At 35.8% G+C, this 23,454-nt stretch overlaps 1 protein-coding gene across 1 annotated transcript in view; it reads right to left on the bottom strand.

The window, feature by feature from the left end:
• RNF180 (ring finger protein 180) overlaps positions 1-23,454 on the bottom strand; it is a 156,635-nt gene that overhangs the window by 105,750 nt on the left and 27,431 nt on the right. Inside the window, exons 2-4 of the mRNA XM_054578406.1 lie at positions 18,907-19,041; positions 4,002-4,097; positions 1,079-2,035 (exon numbers count right to left, since the gene is read on the bottom strand). Coding sequence (XP_054434381.1) covers positions 1,079-2,035; positions 4,002-4,097; positions 18,907-19,041 — 1,188 coding nt within the window. The remainder of the gene's footprint in view (positions 1-1,078; positions 2,036-4,001; positions 4,098-18,906; positions 19,042-23,454) is intronic.

Raw genomic sequence — 23,454 nt, 5'->3', positions numbered from 1 at the left:
CCAAAATACATTCATTTATACATTCTATAATATATGATTTGATGCCACATTATACCATCACTTGTAAATAAACAAAACTAGAATGCTCTTGTTAGTTAATCACTCAAAAATATAATAAACATGTACCTACTGTGATAATTATACTATCAAACTGAAAGATGGTATACCTTATTAAATACCTAACCTTATTAAAGTACTCATTGTAGTAATTTTATTTTATTCAGTCTATGATAAGGACATAAAACAATAATGAGTTTGCTTAACTGTTTTAAAAGAATGAACTAAAATGTAGAGTTACTGCTTTCTACATTTTAGCTCTGAGGACACTGTTAACATTTAACATACTGATTAATAAGAACTACTATTAATTATAAACAACAAAACAATAATGGCAACTTGCAAAAATAAAGTTTATACAGAAATATACTAGCCCTCAAACTTCCAATTTTCATGAGAATCTCATAACTGCTTTCCTCAGCATCTAACGTTTATTGCTCAGACCGTTCACATACCCCACCCTTGAACTCATCATTATGGGTATAGGAGTTTAAGCCAAAGAGAAGCATGCCTCCTATAAAACTACTAGAAGGTCAATTATCCTTTCGATTATTTTCAGTTTAACACAATTATACACAATTATGTGGGCACATAATTAAATAAGACTCCAGGAAAATATGCATTTAAGTTCAATGGGATGAAAGTGAATGAATGTCACTAAGATTACATTTACTTAGAGAAACTTGTTTGCTTCAACTAAAACTAAAATAAAATCCTAACTCAAATAAATTTAAAATGTCTATAATACTCTAGTCTCAATATAATGAAGATTACTGTTCCTTTAAAATATTAACAGTATTGAAAAAAAACTTTACAAAAGGGTATTTTCTAAACACGTGGAGCAGAGGCAGATGTCAATTACAATAGAGCTGCATGATTAGAGTTCTCCTAGAGAGAAATGCCATTTCAAAAATTACTAAAACCAACTTTTTACATAGTACAGGTATTCAAAATTAGCTCCTTCCCCCAAGCCTCAACATTTATAATACAGAACTTTTAGAAAATTCTTTTTTAAAATTACCTGCTTCTGCAGCCATCTTTCATGCCTTCGTTGTTTCCTTCTCAGATTCTTCAACTTGCTCCTTTCTCTTTTACTGAGCCTCTGATTAATGGCGCCCAATGAAAAACTGCCCGAGCGCAGGAAGTCCAGAGGAGAGCGGTGCTCTTCCTGCTCCGAGGCCTCCAGTGTGCTCCTGCCAGCTGAGGGCAGGTCCATCAGGAAAGTCAGACTGTTAGAGCTGGCATGGTCAGAGTACACTGCAGAAGCTTCTAGACCACACTGAAATTCTCCTCTTTGTGTCTGGGACTCAAGGGGAACCACAGAAAATCTTTGCAGCAGCATATTAGGATCAAACCTTGATGAAATCTGAAGGGAGCAGCTATTTTTAGCAGATTCTAAAGGCAAGTCCGGAAGGTCAACAGGCTGTGTTTCATTTTGCCTGGAATGGGCAGTAGTCTTACTATGTGTTTCATATAAAGTGGGTAATAAAGTTCGTTTCTCGCTGATGTTCAGATCCAAGCTATGCGATTTTCTATGAAAAGCTCTTCTGGTGCATCTGCCAGGCAAAAGCTGGGGAACAAAAAGCTGGTATTTGGGATTGGATGCTTTGAAGAGCAATTTTTCCTTCTTCAGCTGAAAATATGTAGACCGCACCTCCAGGCAGAGTGCTTCTGTTAATCTTCCAGAGCCATTATTATTTTGAGCCATGATTAAAAGCCTGTGATTTCTGTTTTTGAAGGCGCCACCTGTCAGCTGAGTTTCCGAGTCACAACCAGACTGAACTCTAGGATGTGACAAGTATTTCAGCGATGGTCTCATTCGTTGGCCTGCCTGTGCTGGCTGATAATCGGTCCGGCTCTTGGAGAGATGTACAGCTGTACGCAGGCCACAGGAACATTTTGGAGTGCTGACAAAGTTAAAGCCCCCTAAACGGGCCCCACAAAAAGGGCAATTCAGTTTTCCAACTGTCCACTGGGCCTACAGGTAATAAAGGAAAATAAAGACAATGCGCTCATTGTAATCAAAAAGAATGTGGGCTTTTTATTTTTAAGCCAACCACATGAAAGTTTTCTATGACACAGAAAAAGCTAGCTTTCTGTTTTCTGATTAGTAGACAGAACAGTAAATGGGAACAAGCAAATAGAGATAAGCAGCCCCAAAGTTCTAGAATGATAACATGTTGCACATCACGAGCATCTAAACAATACTCCTAAGAATTCTAAAAGAATCTCTTAAACAATAGATTGAATATGGATACAGTGTGAACTAATGAAAAGAAAAATTCACTATGGAACCAGGAAGCACATCAGTCTACAGAGCTTAATTTGCAAGTAAAATCTCACAGAAAAGTGTCTGTTTTGATACACTACTTGCATACCAAGCACTATGGGAGGGAACTTTACCCAATTATCAGAATAAAGCTCTTTCTGCCTTTCTATATACAACCAAAAGATATTGGTTGTATATATCAGATAGTACATTTTCTATACTGAAATTGGAAATTAATAATGAGCTGGCTTAAAATGATTTTTTCAACAGAGAGAGTGGAACATCTGCAGCGTCCTAATGCACTTTGTAAAGCTCAGGACACTTACAAGCACCACATGGGCATTTTTCTAGGAAATAATTACAATGTGAGAATGGATGCAAGGAATATCTATAAATGTTATTGTTTAAGAACAATAACAAAAAATGTTAAGCTAGTCAGTGAAGAAAGACAATTTTATTTTTCTAAAAATCATATTACTTACAGTTTTCTAAGACTTAAGTGTTTTGAATTATAAGAAATAATGATACCATACTGTTGACAAGGTGAGTTCTTGCTCTTATAATATTCCATTAAGGATTCTTGAAAGTGTTGTATTTTTATTTTTACTGTGCCAAAAAGAGTCCTTAATTATCCAGTTTATTTTATGTGCGTGCATACATGAATAATATATGCAGGATATTTCATTCACTCAATAAACACTGTTCTAGGGGCTGGGAATACAGTAATAAACAAAATATAAAAACCACTGACTCCATGGAGTTTATAGCCCAGCAGGCGAGTTGGGCAATTAACAAGATGAGTAAGCCATAAGTGTGTGGGGATGAGTGTATATATATGTATATGTGTGTATGTATAATAATTCATGTATTTATATATGTAATATGTACTTATGCATTTCTAAAAGCACTATATATTACTTATAGTTTGTGTCTGTGTGTATGTGTAAATTATAAAGCAGATAAGGAAGAAAGGAAGTGTGAAGGGTGGTCACAGTGGGGAAAGCAGTTGATAGGTAGGTCAGGCAATGCCTCATTTAAGAATAAAGACCTATGCAAACAAGGGAACAGGTGACTATCTGTGGGAAGAGCTTTTAAGAAGGAGAAATACCAAGTGCAAAGTTTAAGGCAGCAATGTATCTGAAGCATGGACGGAGCAGGAGAAATTATGCTAAGTGAATTTAGCCAGTCAGTGAGAGAAAAATACTACATGATTTCACTTTTATGTGGAATTTAATTAACACAGTAAACCAACAAATTAAATAGTAACAGAAGCTTAGATACATAAAACAGACTGACAGCTGCCAGAAAGAGTGGGTGTGGGGGGATGGGATGAAAGATGGCACAGGGCTTAACCAAAGAACATTCATGCACAGCCCACGGACACGGACAACAATGTGGGGATGGGCTTGGGTGGGGGGAGGGAGAAAATGCAGGAACAACTGAAACAGCATAAACAATAAAAATAAAACTAAAAAATACATAAAAATAAAAAAAACAGAATAAAAAGTACCTGAAGCACTCCAGTAACAATGAAGTCAGAAAATATAATTAAGAATTTCATAGCCTTTCATGTCTGTTGAAACAATACATCCAAGAAAAAAATAACTCTAAAATAAGGACAAAAACATTCTGAAGGTAGTATATTCCTGATTTTACTCTGACACTAGAAACTTACTTTTTGTATTAGGCAGTTTATCCATTCTGGAAGGGCTTCTATATTCATGTGCCACACATGACAAGTATTTTGATCACTGGCTGAATCATGTCCATCCTATTATATCAAAATGCATGATATTAGATTTACCAGTTCAGAATTTATTTCACGAATTTCATATTTGAATAAAAAACAAAAATATAAATTCAGTTTTAGCTAGTAAGGAAATACACACTGCCCTCCTTGCCTCACTCCCATCTCCAAAAACAAACCTAAAAAGACACACAAAAAAATTATTTTCACAGAATACCTGTAAATTAAAAAAAAGCCTCCATTTCATTGAGTTTATCAATTAAATTTAATTTAGCATTATGTTACTTAATGAACAAATCCAGTGTCCTTTTATTTCCCCCAAGTGTGAGGAAAAAAGTGTCATTCATGACAACTATTCCCGCCTTGAAGCTCTGATTCTATCTGAATTCTATTAATGACAGAATTAAGGAGTTGCTATATTCTCTATCAAGATGCTCAAGAAAAGTGCAAGACGGTGAGGGAGAGAAGCAATTGAGGAAGCAGCTGGAAGAGCCATGACTGAACAACAAAATTTCAAAAAGAGACACTTATGGCTTTCTGAAGTAGCTCTGTAGAAATAAATGTGAATATAGTTGAGACACTATGGCTTCCCAACATGTCAGAATAATGCAGGGCAGGCCCAGGTGGAGAGATGTGCCCTTTACCACCTATGTGGCCTTAGGCCAATCGCTCTACCTCTCTGGGTCTCAGTGTCTGCACCTGCAAATCTCTGCTAGATAACTACTCAGTTTCTTCTGAGTCTATAAAATTTCATTTTACTATGTGACAGAAAAGCGTTGATTGAGAAGAACAAGGAAAGGGTTCTTCTTTCCCCAGGATCAGATTTTATAAGAAGTAGCTATGCAAGTCGCTAAAGCACAATTCTTTCTTAGATTTCCTAAGCAGTTGCACTATTACTAGTTACTATAATCAGGTTAACAAAATAACAGGCAGTAAGGAAATTCCTAAACATACCTTATAAGCTTCTATCACAGTGACAAGAAGGAAATAGGACTGAATCTCTTTAAGAACCTTTCACGGAATAACCTCCATTTGACTGTGACTTGGAGCCTGGATCACCAGAATTCCTAGGTTTAATTTTTCAAGTTGATCCCTCTGGACCTTATGTCATTTTTCTCTCCCATTAGTAGATCTTAAAATACTTAATGACAGCCCAGTGTAGACAAAATGTTTCAGTATGATTTGCTTACATATCGGAAAGATCTATAAAGAAGCCTTCTTCATCTAATTTCTGATATGCTCCACAAAAATCACAATGTAAATTAAAAGAGGAAAAGGACTTGAACAGTTGATATTATGTGAAATCACATTTCATTATTTTATATACTATACACAATGGTATTTTATACACTATAAGCAATAATTAATGCTAAATCAAATTCAAGATAACTTTTTTTAAGAGGTTTGAAATTCTTCCAATTCTAATGTTTTAAAAATCTACAACATTGGTTGAAAATATTTCAATGGCAAATAGAAAATCTGTTGGGAAGGGTTTATAGTTGGTCAAAAAAAAAAGATGTTACAGTTTTATTCATGATGCCTCAACTCCAATTCCGGTTAACAAAATGCAACTCTGCATGTCAATAGTGAGAGAAACCCAGGCTATAATGAAGAGGGTTTACTGAATGGAAGCAAAGTTAGGTAGAGAAGAAAAAAATGTTAGGAATAACTTCTAGTTCAATCATCTCACTGGTCCCTAATACATGTCTCCTCACCACAGTGTCAGGCAAAAATAGAAAAGTTTATTTTATTATAGATTCTCATAAAATGATATAGGGAAAATTCAGGCAGAGGGGAATTTAATTATTGGTTTCAAAATAGCAGAGTGATATATTCCAGCCTATTCTCTGTATTAAACCACACAACGTATGAAAGACTTTTTTTTTTTTTAAAGAATCAATATCTAAACTAGAAAGTATAGATGAGGAGATTCCAATGAACCAGAAATTGAGAGGAACTTCTGAAAGATTAATGAGGGAAACAACAGCATACTGTATCTTAAGTACATAATAGATGAGAACCACACAAAGAATGGTCCATGCCAAAGCGGTGGAAACTAGAAGCAAGGAGTGCTCTGGGAAACCATTAGAAGTGGAGCTGAAGTCTGTGTGTCTCCAGCCAAAAGTAGTATTTGGGGCAGAGAGAAATAGGGTGACATCCCAGGGTGGCTGGAAAGGCCTGGAAAAAATGAAAAGCATTTGCAGCAAGTTCAGAAGATGAGCTAGTGAGGATCAATTTCTATTCTCACTGAAAATAGTACCAAGATATATAAAGAGTGTGATGTAAATATATCACTAATACATAGTTTATTTTCTTTTGAGAAAGCAAGTGAAAGAGAAATAAATATACTCTGTATTATATTACAAGCATATATACAACTGAAAAGACAGTATTATATTTTTCTATGGAAACATACATATATAAATGGATCAAAACCAAGACTGGTTAGGTTTAAAGGAAGAAAGACTAAGATTAGGAGAGTTACCAAAAAGTAACTTTAATGTTTCCATAATTATTTTAATGGGAGAATATATTATATTTGTAAAATTAAAATTTTACCTAAAATTTGATTCAAATAAAAATAAAATAGTAATTCTGGAAATGCTGGAGTAAGACATATTAGACATGCTCTCACCATTATAACTTATAAAACTAGGCAAGATAAAAAAGGTAACAAGAGACAAAAATGGACACTTTATAATGATAAATGAGAGAATTCATCAGGAAAACATAATATGTATCAATATATATGCACTCAACATATAAGTACCAAATATATAAAGCAATAACAGACCTAAAGGGAAAAACTGACAATCAATTTAGTAGGATACCTGAATATCTCATTGACAACAATGGATAATTTGTCCCAACAGAAAGTCAATACAGAATTATCAGACTTAAATAATATATTGGAAGAAATGAACTTAATATTTTTTAGAATTTCCCATCCTCAAACCACAGATAACACATTTTTCTCAAGGGCACAAGGAACATTCTCAAGGATGGATCATATTTTGGGGCATAAAACTAGTCTCAAAAAATTTAAGAAGTCTGAAATCATACCAAGTACTTTTTCCAACCAAAGGGGTATGAAACTGGAAATTAACTACAAGAAGAAAGCTAAAAACCACAGATATGTGGAGATTAAATAACATGCTATTGAACAGCTATTGGGTCAAAAAAGAAATAAAAGAAAAGATAAAAAAATACACACAATCAAAATTTTGGGGATGCAACAAAAGTGATACTAAGAGGGAAGCTTGTAGCATTACAGGGCTACCTCAAGAAACAAGAAAAATTTCAAATAATCTAACATTATACCTTAAGGAACTAGGAAAAGAAGAACAAGCAAAGCCCAAAGTCAATAAAAAGGGAATAATTAAAAATCAGATTGGAAATAAACGAAACCGAGAACAAAAAGACAACAGAAAAAATTAACAAAACAAAGAACTGGTTCTTTGAAAAGATACATAAGGCTGGCAAACATCATTCAATACAATTCAACATATTAACAGAATATGGAAGAAAAACATGAAGAACATTTCAATACATGTGGAAAAATCATTTGATAAAATTCTACACCATTCATAATAAAAACTCTCAGAAGACTAAGAATAGAAAGGAACTTCTCAACCTCATAAAAGGCATCTATGGAAACCTACAGTTAAACACATAATGGTGAAAGAAAATTCCTTTACTCTAAGGTTAGATCCGATGTCTTCATTCACCATTTCTCTTCCATATTGTTTTGACGGTCCAAGTCAGAAAAATATGGTAAGACAAAGAAATAATATCTAGATTAAAAAAAAAAAACAAAGTAATAATGAGATACAGCTTCACATCTGCTAGGGTGGCTTCAAGAAAAAATAAAAAATGATGGAAATAGAAAATAAGTGCTGGTGAGGATTTGGAGAAATTAGAACACTTGTACATTCATGGTGGGAATGTAAAACAATGCGTTCACTGTGGAAAACAGTTTTCTCATTGCTCAGTAAGTTAAACATAGAATTACCAACTGGCTATACAGTTCTACTCATGGGTGTATACCCAAAATAATTGAAAACAGATGTCCAAAGAAAAATTTGTGCACAAATATTCACAGCAGCACTACTGACAACAGTGAAAGGGTTAAAATGACCAAAGTGTCCATAAACTGGCAAATGTATAAACAAAATGTGATATATCCATATGATGAAATATTGTTCATCCATAAAAAGGAATGAATTACTGATACATGCTATGACATGGATAAACTTTAAAAACATTATGCTAGGTGAAAAAGCCAGACACAAAAGGTTCCATATTGTATGATTCCATTTGTATGAAATATCCAGTCAGCAAATCCAGACAGAAAACTTGGTGGTTGCCAGAGGTTTGGGGGAAGGGGAAATGCAGAGCAACTGTGTAATGAGTACGGGCTTTCCTCTTGGGGGAAAGGAAATGTTCTGGGACTAGACAGTGAGGATGGTTCCACAACAGTGTAAATGTACTGAATATCACTAGTGGTAAATTTTATGTTACATGCAGTTATGTACAGTTTAAAAAAAAATAACTATTTTATTCATAGAAAATATAATATAAAAATACTGTGGAATTCCCCCAAAGAACTGTTAAATAAAAAAATTAGCATAATTTCAGTATACAATGCCTTTTTACAATTTCTTGTGTACTGTACCTCTGTATAATAGAAAAGTGAAAAAATTTACAATAGCATTAAAAAACATGAACTATTTAGTCTGATGTTGACACTATATACATGCACATATATACACATAGCATATACATATATATGACCTGTCCACTGAAAACGAAAAAATACTATGTATAGAAATGAAAGAACAGCTTAATTAAACCAAGAAACATACAATATTCATAGGTTGGAAGGTCTGATGTTCTTACAATGTTAATTCTTCCCATATTAACCCACAGATTTGATACACTCCCACTCAAAAATCCCAGCAAGCTTATATAGATTTCAAATTTTATGAAAAAATGCAAAATGACCTAAAACACCCTGAAAAGTTTTGCAACAGAAGAAAGGTAGAGGGTATACACTATATGATTTGAACAATGGACAGAGTCCAAAAATAGGCCTTGGTAAATATGCAAAGGTAATGAGAAAAGGTAAACTTTTCAATAATTGGTGCTGGAACAATTTCATGTATCTGTATGAGGTAAAAGCAAAGCAAAACAAACAAACCAACAATGGAAAAACCTTGATGCCTACCATACACCATGCACAAAATTAACTCCAAATAAGTCAGAATCCTAAAAGTAAAAGCTATAACTACAACATGTCTAGCAGAAAACAGAAAAAACTATTGAAACTTTGGGATGGGCAAAGTATTCTCAGGACTCAAAAACACTAACTACACAGAAAAAATGATAAACTAGGTTTCATCAAAATTAAAACCATCTGCTCTTTGAAAGGCATCACTAAGAAAATGAAATGCAAGCCAGAGACCAAAAAACTATTTTTCCAAAGCCTATATCTGACAAGAACTTTTTAGCCAGAATATAAATAACTTACAACAAAAACGAAGAAAATACAATTACAAAAATAAGTACAAGATTTTAACAGACACAAAAGACAATATACTAATGTTCAATAATCACATGAAAGGAGGAATACCATCATTAATCACTAGAGAAATACAAATTCAAACTACAATGGGATGCTTCTGCACATTTATTATAATAGCAGAAGGAGCAGGAAGGGGAGGAGAAGGAGGAGGAGGGAGGGAGGGAGGGCGGGAAGGAAGGAAGGAAGGAAAGAAGGGGCAATATTAGCACTTACAAAAATAAAAAACTGAAATTCTTGTACATTGCTGGTAGGAATAAAAAATGGCATAATCATTTTAGAAAAGTTTGCCAGTTTCTTTTTTAAAAAAAGATTTTATTTATTTTTAGAGAGAGGGGAAGGGAAGGAGAAAGACAGGGAGAGAAACATCAATGTGTGGTTACCTGTAGCATGCCCCCAACCAGGGACCTGGACCGCAACCTAGGCATATGTCCTGACTGGGAATTGAACCAGGGACTTTTCAGTTCTCAGGATGGCACTCAATCTACTGAGCCACACCAGCCAGGAAATTGGTCAGTTTCTTAAAAAGCTATGCCTACACTTACTATAAAACCTAGCAGTTCCTATTAAGAAGCAAGAGAAATAAAATATGTTTACACAGAGATTTATAAACAAATGTTCATAGCAACTTTATTACAGCTTAAAACTGCAAACACCCTAATGTCTATCAACAACTATGACACCCATTCAGTGGATAAACTATGGGATGGATCCATAAAATAGAGTAATACTCAGTAATGAAAAAGAATACACTATTGATCTATGCAACAACATGAATCAATCTCAAAAACATGCTAAGGATAAAAAGTCAGACATAAAAAAAATAAGGACTATATAACTATGTTTGCAAGAAACTTTAAAAAAGACTGAATGTTGCACATTTAAAATAGCGGTGGGTACATGAATATGTATACATATGTCAAAACTCACTGAAGTTGCATTTATTACATGTAAATTATATCATAATGAAATAGATTTTAAAATATAATAAAAATATCCTTAAGGAAAAGTGATCAAGAAACACCTGTAAATGATAAATTTTTTAGCTGATAAGCCCCATGGGGCATGCACTATCTTAGTTCTCTTTGTACCCCCTCAGATTACAAGACAGTGCCAAAATATAATAGGTACTTAATAAATGCTTGGTTAATAAAAAAATGACTATTCTCTATCAAACTATCTAGATTTTTCATTGAAATCATTACCCTTTACCGTCCCTAATCTCTGTAGTTTTTATTTTCTTCAGACTACTGAAGACTGCCCAAAATGTGCACATTTTTACTTTCCATATTCTTAGAAAAAATTCATTTAAAAACCTGAATTCTTAACAATTTGGTCATATATGAGCCAAGGTCCATTATAAATTTAAATAGATTATACACTTCTATTTTTTAAAAAACCTTGGGAAACTGATTAGAAGTGACTCAATAAAAATAAGCTGTGTAGCTTTACCTAAATACTTCGCCTCAGGAACAGAATGAAGTATGTATAAAATTTTTGAAGATGAGAATAGAATATAATACTCAACAGTCATAACACATTAACCCTTTCCATTTGGAGCTGACAGTTACGCAGACTGATATAACTCTATAATGAAATTGTAAAAAGGTTCTTGCAGAGAATACAAAGTGAAATTGACAAATACAATCACCTTTACTTCCTTATTAAATCCAAAGTTTTTTCTTACCTTTCAGGGTTCTGACTATATATGATAAATAAATAAGTAAATATTTCTACAATGGTAAAAAGAATAATAGAATATTAATGTCAATCTACCTATCAATATTGAGTGATTACTAGATACAGTGTTGTCCCTATAAAGGGACTGAAGAGACTTTATTTATATGCCAGGGATTCTGATGGGTACCTTATACTTAATATTTCATTTTATTACTTTATCATGCATATTTCATTATTTAATCTAATCATATAAAGTGATAATGGTATTTAATCACATAAGATTGACCATAATACTAAGAAACTGCTACCTACTATAAATTCAAGAGATGCTTTATTAACACTCGTATGAGAATGAAAATGGAGTCATAGTTCTAGGTAGATGAAAGAAGTTTTACAATGTAATTATTCTTATTTTTAGTAGGTAACCAACATTTGCAGTGTACTGTTATTACTATGACCAGGCACTGTTTAAGGATTTTACTATTTTACATGTAAGAAGAAACAAGGGAAATTAGGTAACTTTTATGTAACTTGTCCAAGGTCACATAGTAAGCAGCAGCAAAACAAGAATTTCCACTCAGGCAGTCTGGTCTCAGAGCTCCTGTCTTTAGTCACTAAGCTTCCTATAACAAATAAATCATAAAATTTATCATATGTAGGGAAATCAACTTTCTTACATCATTAGTCCAAGCATGTTTTAAGGCATAATGCTACTCTTCCTCCCTAAGCTTAGAAAACAAAACAAACAAACAAACAAACAAATACCTGGGGCATAATTTATACTTAAATTAACCAAGAACAATATACGAGGCCTGTCTGGAAAAAGTCCAGCCATTGTTAATATAACAAGAACAGTCTGTGTGACATTAATGTAACCTGGTTGCCAAGGGCAGTGGACTTGAACAATTGTTCATGCGTGAACAATAACTTTCTTATACTAGTCAGTGGAAGCTGTAGACACTGCTGAGTGAGCATGTGTACTGTGTGGCCATCACATTCAAAATGAAGGAGTAAAGCAATAAATCTGCATCAAATTTAACGTTAGCCTTGAACATTCCTCTGCAGAAACTATTCAAAAGATTAAGAATGCTGCATCTATGGGCAGCATTCTGGTGATTGGCAGCTTGATCACCACAATGTACCTGCCCATGCATCATGTCTCATGCTGAGTTTTTTGGCAAAACATCAAGTTAACCAAGTGACTCCGCTCCCTTATAGTCCAGATTTGGCACCCTGCAACTTCTGGCTTTTCCAAAAACTAAAATCACCTTTCAAAGGGAAGAGATTTCAGAATGTCAATGAGATTCAGGAAAATACGACAGGGCAGTTGATGGCAACTGGGAGACTGTGTGAGGTCCCAAGGTACCCACTTTGAAAGAGACTGAGGTGTTATTGTCCTACGTACAATATTCCTTGTATCTTCTTCAATAAATGTCTCTATTTTTCATATTACACGGACGGATACTTTCTGGACAGAACTCATACTAACTTACACAGAAGAACCGTTGGTTGAGAAAACATTTCACAGTTGATTCTGACATGTGACTCCCAACCCAATCTCTTTCATTTGAGAACAATTAATATAAAGCAAGCATATATTTTTCTCTAAGTAGTTAAAAGTTAAAGCATATTTTCATGACAAAGAAAAAAATCAGTCACAGCAATTGATACAGGTGAGAGCAGCATAAAAGGCTGGATAAATAGTATACAGTATTTTGTTCCCTTTTCTGAAAAAAGATATGCCAAGCAAAGACTACCAGGGTAAACACAGATACCTCAATGATATTGTAAATGAGACTGCCAACTACTTCACCTACATTTACAAACACAAAGCCCTAGAAAAAATATATATGATATTCATGTTATTTATAATATAACTTTATATGTAAAATGAAGCATATGAAAGATTAATTTCATAAGTCTACAGTCACTTAATTTTTTAAAAAAATCACACAAATATGTAATAATTGAGTGCAAGCTCTAATTCAGTGCATTTTAAGAAAAATGATTAAACTGGAAGCAACCTAATTTGAAGAATTTAAAGTTTTTACAGTAGGGGCACACAGGTTAACTCCTTAGGAAAAATTAAACTGAAATTTAGAAAAACTGTATCATTAGGATTTTAAAAATCCTACTAGACAGATTTTTATGTCTCAAATTCATCACATCGGTGAGGAGGAAGGAAATGGAAAGTAACTAACAATTTCACTTAATGCTGTCAGAAAAATGTCAACAAAATATTTTGTAAATGAAATAATTTGTTCAAACAGTAGGTGGCACTAATGCATTGTCATTTTTGTATCTTTTTTTTCCTTGGGTAGAGAATGTTTTCAGTTGCTGTGTACCAGAACTTCCATTTAACTTTAAAATTACAAATCTTATGTATTGTATTTTTATCATTTAGTGATAATATACGATTTTTTAATCCTCACCCAAGGATATGGGTATTGACTTTATTTTTTTAACCACTCTTTCATTTATTTTTTTTTTTAAATTTCATTTTTTTAAATATTTACTTACTTATTTTTAGAAAGAGGGGAAGGGATGGAGAAAGAGAGGGAGTGAAATATTGATTGGTTGCCTCCCACACGTACCCTGAACGGAAACCCAACCTGTAATCCACACACGTGCCCAGACTGGGAATTGAACCAGCAATCTTTTCCTTTGCAGGAGATGCCCAACCAACTGAGCCATCACAGTCAAGGACATATTTCGTTTTTTATTGTATTTTTTTTCCATTACCATTTATCCTTCTTATACCCTCTTCCACCTCCAGCCACTTCCCATCCCTCAATCACCACACTGTTATCCAGGTCCATGTATCCCTTTTCTTTTTTGCTCCATCCCCCCAACCCTTGACAACTCCCCCAATCTCACAAAGCTGTCAGCTTGTTCTCTGTCTATGTATCTGTTTCTATTCTTCTTGTTGGTTCAGTTTGTTCATTAGATCCACATACAATCTGCATGCATGCAATCATATGGTACTTATTTTTCTCTTGACTGGTTTATTTTATCCTTTGCAACAAAACGCATGGACCTAGAGAACATTACACTAAGGGAAATGCTTATTGATTTCAGAGAGAGGAAGGAGGTGGGGGGAGAGAGAGACGCACACTGATGAGAGAGACAACATCAACTGGTTGCCTCCCGTAGGGCCCCAACCGGGGATTGAACTGGCTACCTAGGCATGTGCCCTGACTGGGAATCAAGTCCACAACCTTTTGGTGTACTGGATGCTGCCACAAGCAACTGAGCATCTGGCCAGGGCTATTATATAATGTTTTTAAAGATGTTTAACACAATATTTACAATGTTAGCACTAACATTTTTTTTCATGAAAAGTAAGCCAAGTATATTATTTAACTACTGCAGTTATAAACACTACAAAAAAGATCAGGTAACAAAAATTAACATTTAAATTAACATTACTAATTAAATGTTTAAAGTATTATAAATGTAAAGGAAGCAAATTCTGCTGGACTGCCTGACTTTTCTATTTGTACTTTGAGAAGGGAAAAGATTTTACTTGAAAGGGAATGAATGGAAAAAAGTTGAAAGCCTCACTTAAGGCCAGTCTTCCTGCATCCATTCTTGCTACCGTTCTAATTCACTCTTCACACAATAGCCAAAATGATATTTTTAGAAATGGTTATATCACTCCTTTTCGGTGACTTCCCAGCTCTTAGGATAAAGATCAAAGTCCTTATTTTGGTTTAAAAGACCATAAATGACCTAACCAATACTCACCTTCCTAGCCTTAAATCTTGCCAAACTCTCTCTTAATTGCTCAACTCCAAACATGGAACTCTTCCAGTTCCATGGAAATACCACATTCTCTCCAACACAGGGCTTTTGAATATGCTGATCCCAAAGCTTGGAAGTTCTTCCTTCAGTGTGCCACCCTCCCTCCTCATCCCCCATCTCCACACAAGTCACTTCCTCAGAAAAGCCTCACCCTCACAACTAGGTCCATTCCTCTGCCTATATCTTATTCTTATGGCTCCCTATACTTTTCATTTTTTGTTTCCTACACAGCTAAAATTTAATATTTATGATTGACTACTATCCTGAAAGCTTCATAAGGACAGAATATCTCTCTTCTGTTCTTTGAATCTCCAGTGCCTGTTGGAGGGCCTGCCGTGCCTTAGTCTGCTTGGTCTGCCGTAACAAAATACCACAGACTGGGTGGTTTAAGCAATAGACATATGTTCCTCACAATTCTGAAGGCATGAAGTCTGGATCAAAGTGCCAGCATGTTCAGGTTCTGGTGAGAGCCCTCTTCTTAGACTGCAGACTGCTGTGTCCTCACTTGGGAGGAGGCGGGGCGAGGGAGAGAGAGGGAATGGGGAGATATACAGACAGACAGAGGCAGACACTTCTGAAAAGAGGTTACAGCCTCTTACAAAATGGGGTCCCATTCTTATGACTTCATTTAACTTTAACTACCCCTCCCTAAAGACCTGTCTCAAGAAACAGTCATATTGGAGGTTAAGACTTCAACATGTGCATTCAAGAGGAGGACACAATTTAGTCCCTAGCATGCAGTAATATTAAATATGGAATAAACATGCGCTGACACTAAGAAAAGGGCACATTAAGTATTGAAAATGTAATAAGCAATGAAAGTATAATTTATTTCAATATTATAGCTATTGAAGGAAAGGTGCCACCCGGATAGTAAAGCCAGAGAGAAAATGAGCAAAATATCTACTCAAAAAGGTGAAGGAGGAAATATATAATCCATAACAATTCAACATTCCTCATTCATATTTATGGCCATCATTGTATTTGTAATGGTGTTATGAAAATGGAACATTTCATAGCCTAGTTATGGAAAGACTCATAACCCACATAATTATAATGCTTTACAGTAAGGGTTGGACCATTCCCCAGTTTCCATTTCCCTCAACTCACTGGAATCTGGTATCTGCCCCTACAACTCTCAAACTACAGTGAACATCAACCAATGATCTCCTCTTTGCTACAACTATTGCACACTTCTGGTTCTCATGCATGGTCTCCACATATGACCAGTTTGTATGCCAACTCTAAAAATATGGGGGCACCTTTCACAGACTGGAACCCTCTAGAATTGTGTAATGTATAACATGCACATTGAAGGCAATGTCTGGTCTTCTACATCTCTCCAACGACGACTAATACTACTAACCAGGACCTCTTTCTGGAAGCCTTTTGTCCCTTGATTTTCATAACACTGTGTCCTACAACTTGGACATATCTTACCCCCACCTCTTGTGAGCTTTTTTTCTTTTAAATGTTCCTAAGCTCTCTTCTCTCTCACTTCATTCACACGATGTATGCTCATCTCATCCGCTCTCACAGCTTCACTCACCAGTTATATGGGATGACTCCCATACAGTGCAGATCTGTTTTGAATTCCACGCACATAAGATCAGCAGCCTCCCCCAAATTTCTATTTCAATGTTTTATAGGCCACAAAAACTTGATATGTACACAAGTTTATTAAAACTGACTAAAAACTAAAACGAAGGACACCATTCTCCTCATGGCCCTAGCCATCAAAAATGGAGACCATTTCTGTTATTGTTATGTTTACGTTTTTAGGGCTTTTGCTATTTTCTTTTGGTTTTGGTTCTTGCCTACATTTCATGTATCTCAGACTTAAGTGAGGTGTGGTAGGAATCCCCCTTTCTCCCTGTAGATTTCGTAATTATTAAATCCTAATAATACAGTTTTTCAAAATTCCATTCTAAATTTCCTGTCACATGCCAGTGGCTGGAAAACTGAAGCTCAAATGTCTCAGATTCTCTTACAGCTCAGGTTCCACACATGACCTAGCTTCCACCAAGCTGACACACCTGCTCAATATTATAAAAGCAAAAGCAATGACTGTACTATTTGTGCTGTTTCTTTTGGCAAACTGGGTTTTGAAGGTACCCGGTTATGCTGCAGCAAAAGTTACAGTAATTCCCCGTCCAGTTCCTAGTTTTGCGGGGGCTGAGAGGCAGAGTGTGAGACTCCCATTTTCCAGTACTGGACAGGGAAAAGGAAGTGTGGTCCTGGAGCCAACAGCTATGAATGCTGTTCCCCAGCTTCCCAATCTTCAATGTTGTTCTGAGAGCTATTTCATGTCTACATGGGGTATGGAATGCAGAAGAAAAAAGTCCAGGGTTTGCTCAGGGTAGGGAGGCCCTAGTGGAGGACAAAGCTGGGCTGTATCGTAGTGTAAAGGTAAATGAGAAAAACCTGCTGCTCAGGGCAACACGGTAGGAAACTTGCCTATCTCAACTCTGGTATTCAATAGAAGGAAAAGAAAAATATCTTCCCCTCAGGGTATAGAAAAATTTCTTAAACAAAAAGTACAAAACATAAAGGATATGATTAATAAATTCATCTATATTATAGTATGAATGTCTGTTCATCAAAAAAGACCACAATGAGTGAAATACACATTATATGAACTGGCAAAAGCTATTTGCAAATACAATAACTAACAAGGGATTAGTACTTAGAATATATAAAGAACTTCCAAGTATAAAAACAAATCTACCTAATAGAAAAATAGGCTAGAAAAAAAGACATTTTACAGAAAACACAAATGGCCTCAGATAATGAGAAGATGTTAGGAGTGGAGAGAAAATAACCATGATCAAATGTGGCTGAGGCAAAACAAAGCAAAACAAACAAAAACTGAGTGTCTCTCAAAGAGGAAGAAATCAGTGATAGATGATTATCACCATTCTGTTGAATTGAGAAAATCAATCCATGTAAAATCAACCCATGGATACTGCCTAGCTTGTACCTCTTTGATATTGCCTCTTTCATATTGTTCTTAGGGAAGTTTAGGAATTTTATTTTTGTTGTTTTAAAAATATTTATTTTTGCCCTGGCTGGTGTGGCTCAGTGGATTGAGTGCTGACCAGCGAACTGAAAGGTCACTGGTTTGATCCCCAGTCAGGGCACATGCCTGGGTTGCGGGCCAGGTCCCCATTTTGGGGGAGTGTGAGAGGCAACAAATTGATGTATCTCTCACACATCGATGTTTCACTCCCTCTTTCTCCCGCCCTTCCCCTTCTCTAAGAATAATAAACAAAATCTTTAAAAAAGAATTTATAGTTACCAGGACAATGAGTTAAAAGTTTTTGAGTATTATTCAGATGTTCCTATTGACTTTTCAATTATACATGACCTTTCTTTTCTAGGCCTATACTGAATACTAAAAAAATATAATATAATAGGTTTTCCATTTCTTAATAGAATCCTGAATCTAATTGTGTGGTGATGACTATGGTTCTCTTATGGTAGGGATTAAAAAAAAAAAAAAAACTATTATTACCTTTAACTTACATCTATGACATTGCACTTAAAACTTTAAGTCATATTAATGGGAGCAGCTAAAGGTAAAATTAATTGTAAGTGTGGAAGGTGTGATGCCTTCGGAAGAGTACTTTGAAATGTTTTCAGTGAGCCATGTAAATGAGGTAAAAGCTAAGTCTGCTGTGGAGGGAAACGTGTGCATGTGTGCATCTGTGGGTGTGCGCACAGCATCCCTGTACTTGGAAGCCAAGGATTAGAGTTAGCAGTACTCACCTTAATCACCCGATTGTCAAGATACTTCATGAAACAACCAGAACTTGCTATACATTTTCTACATTTCCAACACTGAAGAATATTTATTTCTTCTTGATTATAATTTTTAGTTATCACTTCTTTACTTCTTTTCATCTGTGGGAAAATAAATTTAGTGTTAGAATGTTAAATGGTATCACATTAAACTTGATTTTCTAAACCGTTTGTACAGAATTAGCTGCATGTGGAGAACGAAGAGAATTATTATCTATTGAGGTACCTACTAGTTACCAGGTCTTAGGTTAGGAGAACCCTAAACAATGTCTGGGATTGAAAAATTCCATTTAATTATTATGATGATTCATTATGTTAGTAACTACCAGTTTATTTTATTTTTTTCAGAATATTTTATGTATATTTCTTTCCATCTGTTATGAAAGGAGGTAAAAGGCAATTGCTAAAGAATCAAACAAGTTATTGCAGTGGCTTTAAAAAGAATCATTAACTATAAATATTCCTGTAAATAGGATGTTTTGAATAGCCACAGCATTATATTTTAAATGCAATACTATTTATTGAATTGTGGCTAATTTTGTGAAAATTGAAACTTACTTTAAATTGATGGCAAAAATTCATTATACTGAATGCAATAATTTCCCTTGCATATTTTGATCAGTGGAACAGTTAACTATATTATAGTTTGCAGTATGTGTAGTAAAACAAACAAACTTAGAGAACAGCCCTACCAGTTTTATAGTCCGATATTTAACATCAATAATGTGATTTAGACCAATTTATGAAAATAGTTTCACACTAATAAGAATTACAGAATAGATGCTGTGTATTTAATAACTGGCCTGATAACCATTATACAGAAAGGAAATGTTCACTTATTAAGCTACCCACAAGAGTCTCTTGCCATGTTCCCTAGCCACATTTCCTCATTTGTTAGCCCTTTAATTTTTCATTGATTCAACAAACATTTACTGAGAGCTAACCATAAACCACACGGTGAGTCAAACTCAGGGGCCCGAAAGAGGAGTAAACCTTATTTTCTGTCACAGAAGTGTTCACTATACTATGGGATCAATAGTTTTCTACCTTAGCTCATTAGAATCACTTAGGAAGCTTTAAAAAAAAATAATGACTCTTAGAAATTTTGACTTATTCTGAGATGAGGAGGAAGTTAGGAATGGGTACTTTTAAAAAAGTTCCCCAGGTGATTCTTATAGCAACAGCTCCAAGGACTATAAGAGAGGGAACACAGATGGACCTTAACCAAATATAAAGGAAGGCTTTAAGGAACTCTGCTTGAGAGGGCTCAGCATGCCCCTGTCGCAGCCAGTCTAACTCTGGCATTCAGGTACCTAGGCAGCAGTTGTCTCCACTAACATCTTCTGAACCCGCCTTAGCCCAGCTGACCAACTATTGAAACTTTATCCTCAATGATTATCAATAATATCTTGATTTGCAAATGTCCTGCTCTCCTCTGCACTCAGTACTGAAGTCCCCTCCTTTACTTTTAGCTTCTTTAGCACTCCTTTCATCGCTGCATTTCCTCGGCATCGTCTATCGTCAAGTCCCTTTTATCCACCAGTGGTTCTCTGCCAGGAGTGGGGGCTGCAGGGAGGGGTCTATCAGAATCAATGATGGAGAAACTCCGTATCTGCCTATGTTCTCCCCCTCCCTGATACCCATACACACCTCTGCATTTCTACCCCTCCCAAGATTTTTCCAGGCCCTCTTGAGATGCAAGTATGTAGTTAGAAAAAGCCCTGTAGGTGATTCTAATAGGTCTTGACTGCAAATCACTGAAAATTACACTTGGTGTAACAACCTTTTTTTATTTTAAAGATCTGATGTTTATATTAAGTAATGTTACTTGATCCCTCCATCTCCTAACCTATGCCCCTCTCCATAGCTCTCATCCTGCTCTCTGAATTGCTCTATTTTGCTTGTTAGTTCAGTTTATTTATTAGGTTCCACATACAGGTGAAATGATATGATAATTGTCTTTCTCTGACCGGCTTATTTCACTTAGCATAATCTTCTCCAGGTCCACCCATGGTGTTGCAATGGGTAAAATTATTTGTTTATTTATTTATTCATTCATTTATTTTCCAGTTACAGTTGTCCCACCTCCTTCCCATTACTCTCTCCTGCCCAGTCTTCCCCACCTCTGAAAATTTTTCTTCTTTTTTACAGCCGCGTACTAGTCTACTGTGTAAATGTTCCACAGTTGTTTTATCCACCAATGGATACTTGGACTGCTGCCTTACCTAGGTAATTGTAAATAACATGGCAATGAACATACGGATGCTTAAGTTCTTTCAAATTAGTGTTTTGGGTTTCTTCAGACACATACGAGACCCAAGATGGAGGAGCAAGTGGAAGGTACACTAACCTCCTCCCAGGACCAACCTGGAATTACAACTAAATTAAAGAAATACCATCCTGAATACCAACTGAACACTAGCTAGAGAGAAGCCTTATAACCAAGGACGTATGGAAGATACCACTTCACCACAACGAGACTGGTAGGAAAACAAAGGAAGTGTGGAGGACGTGCCAGAGGGCTGGCTGGTCTCCCACAGACAGCTGCTTATGTTCTGGAGGGATATTTCAGTGGCCCATGGGATTCCCCAAGAAGTGTGGGATCTAAATTCCCAAGCTGAGCTCCCCAGCATAGAGCATCATAACTGGGAAAGGAACCCCCAATAACATCTGGCTTTGAAAGCAATGCGGTTTCTACCTGGCAGAGATGGATGAAGAGGCAGAGCCTCTTAAAGAGCCAATGCACAAAATTTTGTTTAGAGCCATTTATCCTGCGCTCTGGCAGGAAGGGGTGGCGCAGACTAGAGATGCATGAGGAATCTGGTGCTGGTGGCTCTGGAGAGAGCTGAAGGAACAGCTGCCAGGATCCCTGTGTTGAGACATTGCCCATACTATAGGAGCCATCTTTCTTGGGCAGAGTACTCCCTTCCAAGTGGCATGAGCCTGAGGGGAAGGAATAGCCCCACCCACAGGATTCCTTCTTGCCCTACCCTGTGGAGTTTAAGCCAGACTGCTGAGTACAACTGGAGGCTCTATCAGTGATTAAGCCTAACAGCAAAGGTGAATCTCTGGGAGCACTGAGACTTTAGCTGACCCTCCCAGAGGTCCAGTGATGGTAAAAGATGGCTTTGGTGAACTATCTTGTCCTTTCTGCACACACTCAAGCCCAGCAGAGGGAGCTGCAAGCTGTGGATCGCTGATAGCACCAAATAGGTTACCCAGGGCCAGTGATAGGCAGCATCTGACAGGTTTTTGCAGATCTACCTAATACATAGAAGCAAAAACAAAGATGCAGCCAAAATGGGAAGACAAAGAAACAGGACTCAAATGAAAAAACAAGAGAATCCTACAGAAGAAGAACTAAATGAAAGGGAGGCAATTTATCAGATAAAGAGTTTAGAGTAATGATTATAAGGATACTCAACACCCTGAAAAAAAAAACATAGAACCTATAAGAAAGGATCAGTCAGAAATAAGAATGTAATACCTGAGAAAAATAATACACTGGAAGGAATAAACAGTAGGTTATATGAAGCAGAGGACTGAATTAGCGATTTAGAAGACAAGGTAGGAAAAATTACCCAAGCAGAGAGACAAAAAGGAAAAAGAACTTAAAAAATTGAGGAGAGCTTAATAAAACATTGGGACAACATAAAGTGTAACAACATCCACAACATGGGAATACCAGGAGAAGAAAGTGAGCAAGGGATCGAGAACTGATTTGAAGAAATGATGACTGAAAATGTCCCTAATTTGGTGAAGGAAAAACACACACAAGTCCAGGAACAAAAGAGTCCCAAACAAGTTGTACCCAAAGAGGTCTACACTGAGACACATTATATTAAAATGGCAAAGCTTAAGGACAAGTAGAGAATCCTAAAAGCCTCAAGAGAAAAGCAGTTAGTTAACTACAAGAGAGCACCAAATAGACTGTCAACTGATTTCTCAACAGACACATTTCAAGCCAGAAGAGACTGGCATGAAATATTCAAGGTGATGAAAGGGACCCACAAACCAAGGCTACTTTTGGTGTAGGCAAGGACCTACAGCCAAGGCTATTTTATCCAGCAAGACTATCATTTAGAATTGAAGGGGAAATAAGGAGCTTCCCAGACAAGAAAAGACTAAAGGAGTTTGTTAACATCAAACCAGTACTGCAACAAATGTTAAAGGGCTTGCTATAAGAAGAAAAACAAAACAAAACAAAGGACATAGTTAAAAAATAAAATGGCAATAAATACATATCTATCAATAATCACCTTAAATGTAAACGGTTTAATATTCCAACCAAAAGACATAGGGTAGCTGAATGGATAAGAAAAAAAGACCCATCTTAGATCAAAACATACACAAGACTAAAAGTAAAGAGATGGAAAAAGATAGCTCATGGATATGGAAAGGAAAAAAAAAACTGGGGTAGCAATACTTAAATCCAACAAGCAGACTTTAAAACCAAGGCAAAGGAGGACACTACATAATGATAAAGGGAACAATCCAAAAACAGGACATAACACT

The sequence above is a fragment of the Pteronotus mesoamericanus genome, unplaced genomic scaffold (assembly GCF_021234165.1).
Source record: "Pteronotus mesoamericanus isolate MK-2021 breed Mesoamerican mustached bat unplaced genomic scaffold, CSHL_Meso_final contig_50, whole genome shotgun sequence".
In the NCBI taxonomy this organism is placed as follows: Eukaryota; Metazoa; Chordata; class Mammalia; order Chiroptera; family Mormoopidae; genus Pteronotus; species Pteronotus mesoamericanus.
The sequence above is the reverse complement of the archived record's forward strand: the minus strand, read 5'-3'. Positions and strand labels throughout refer to the sequence as shown.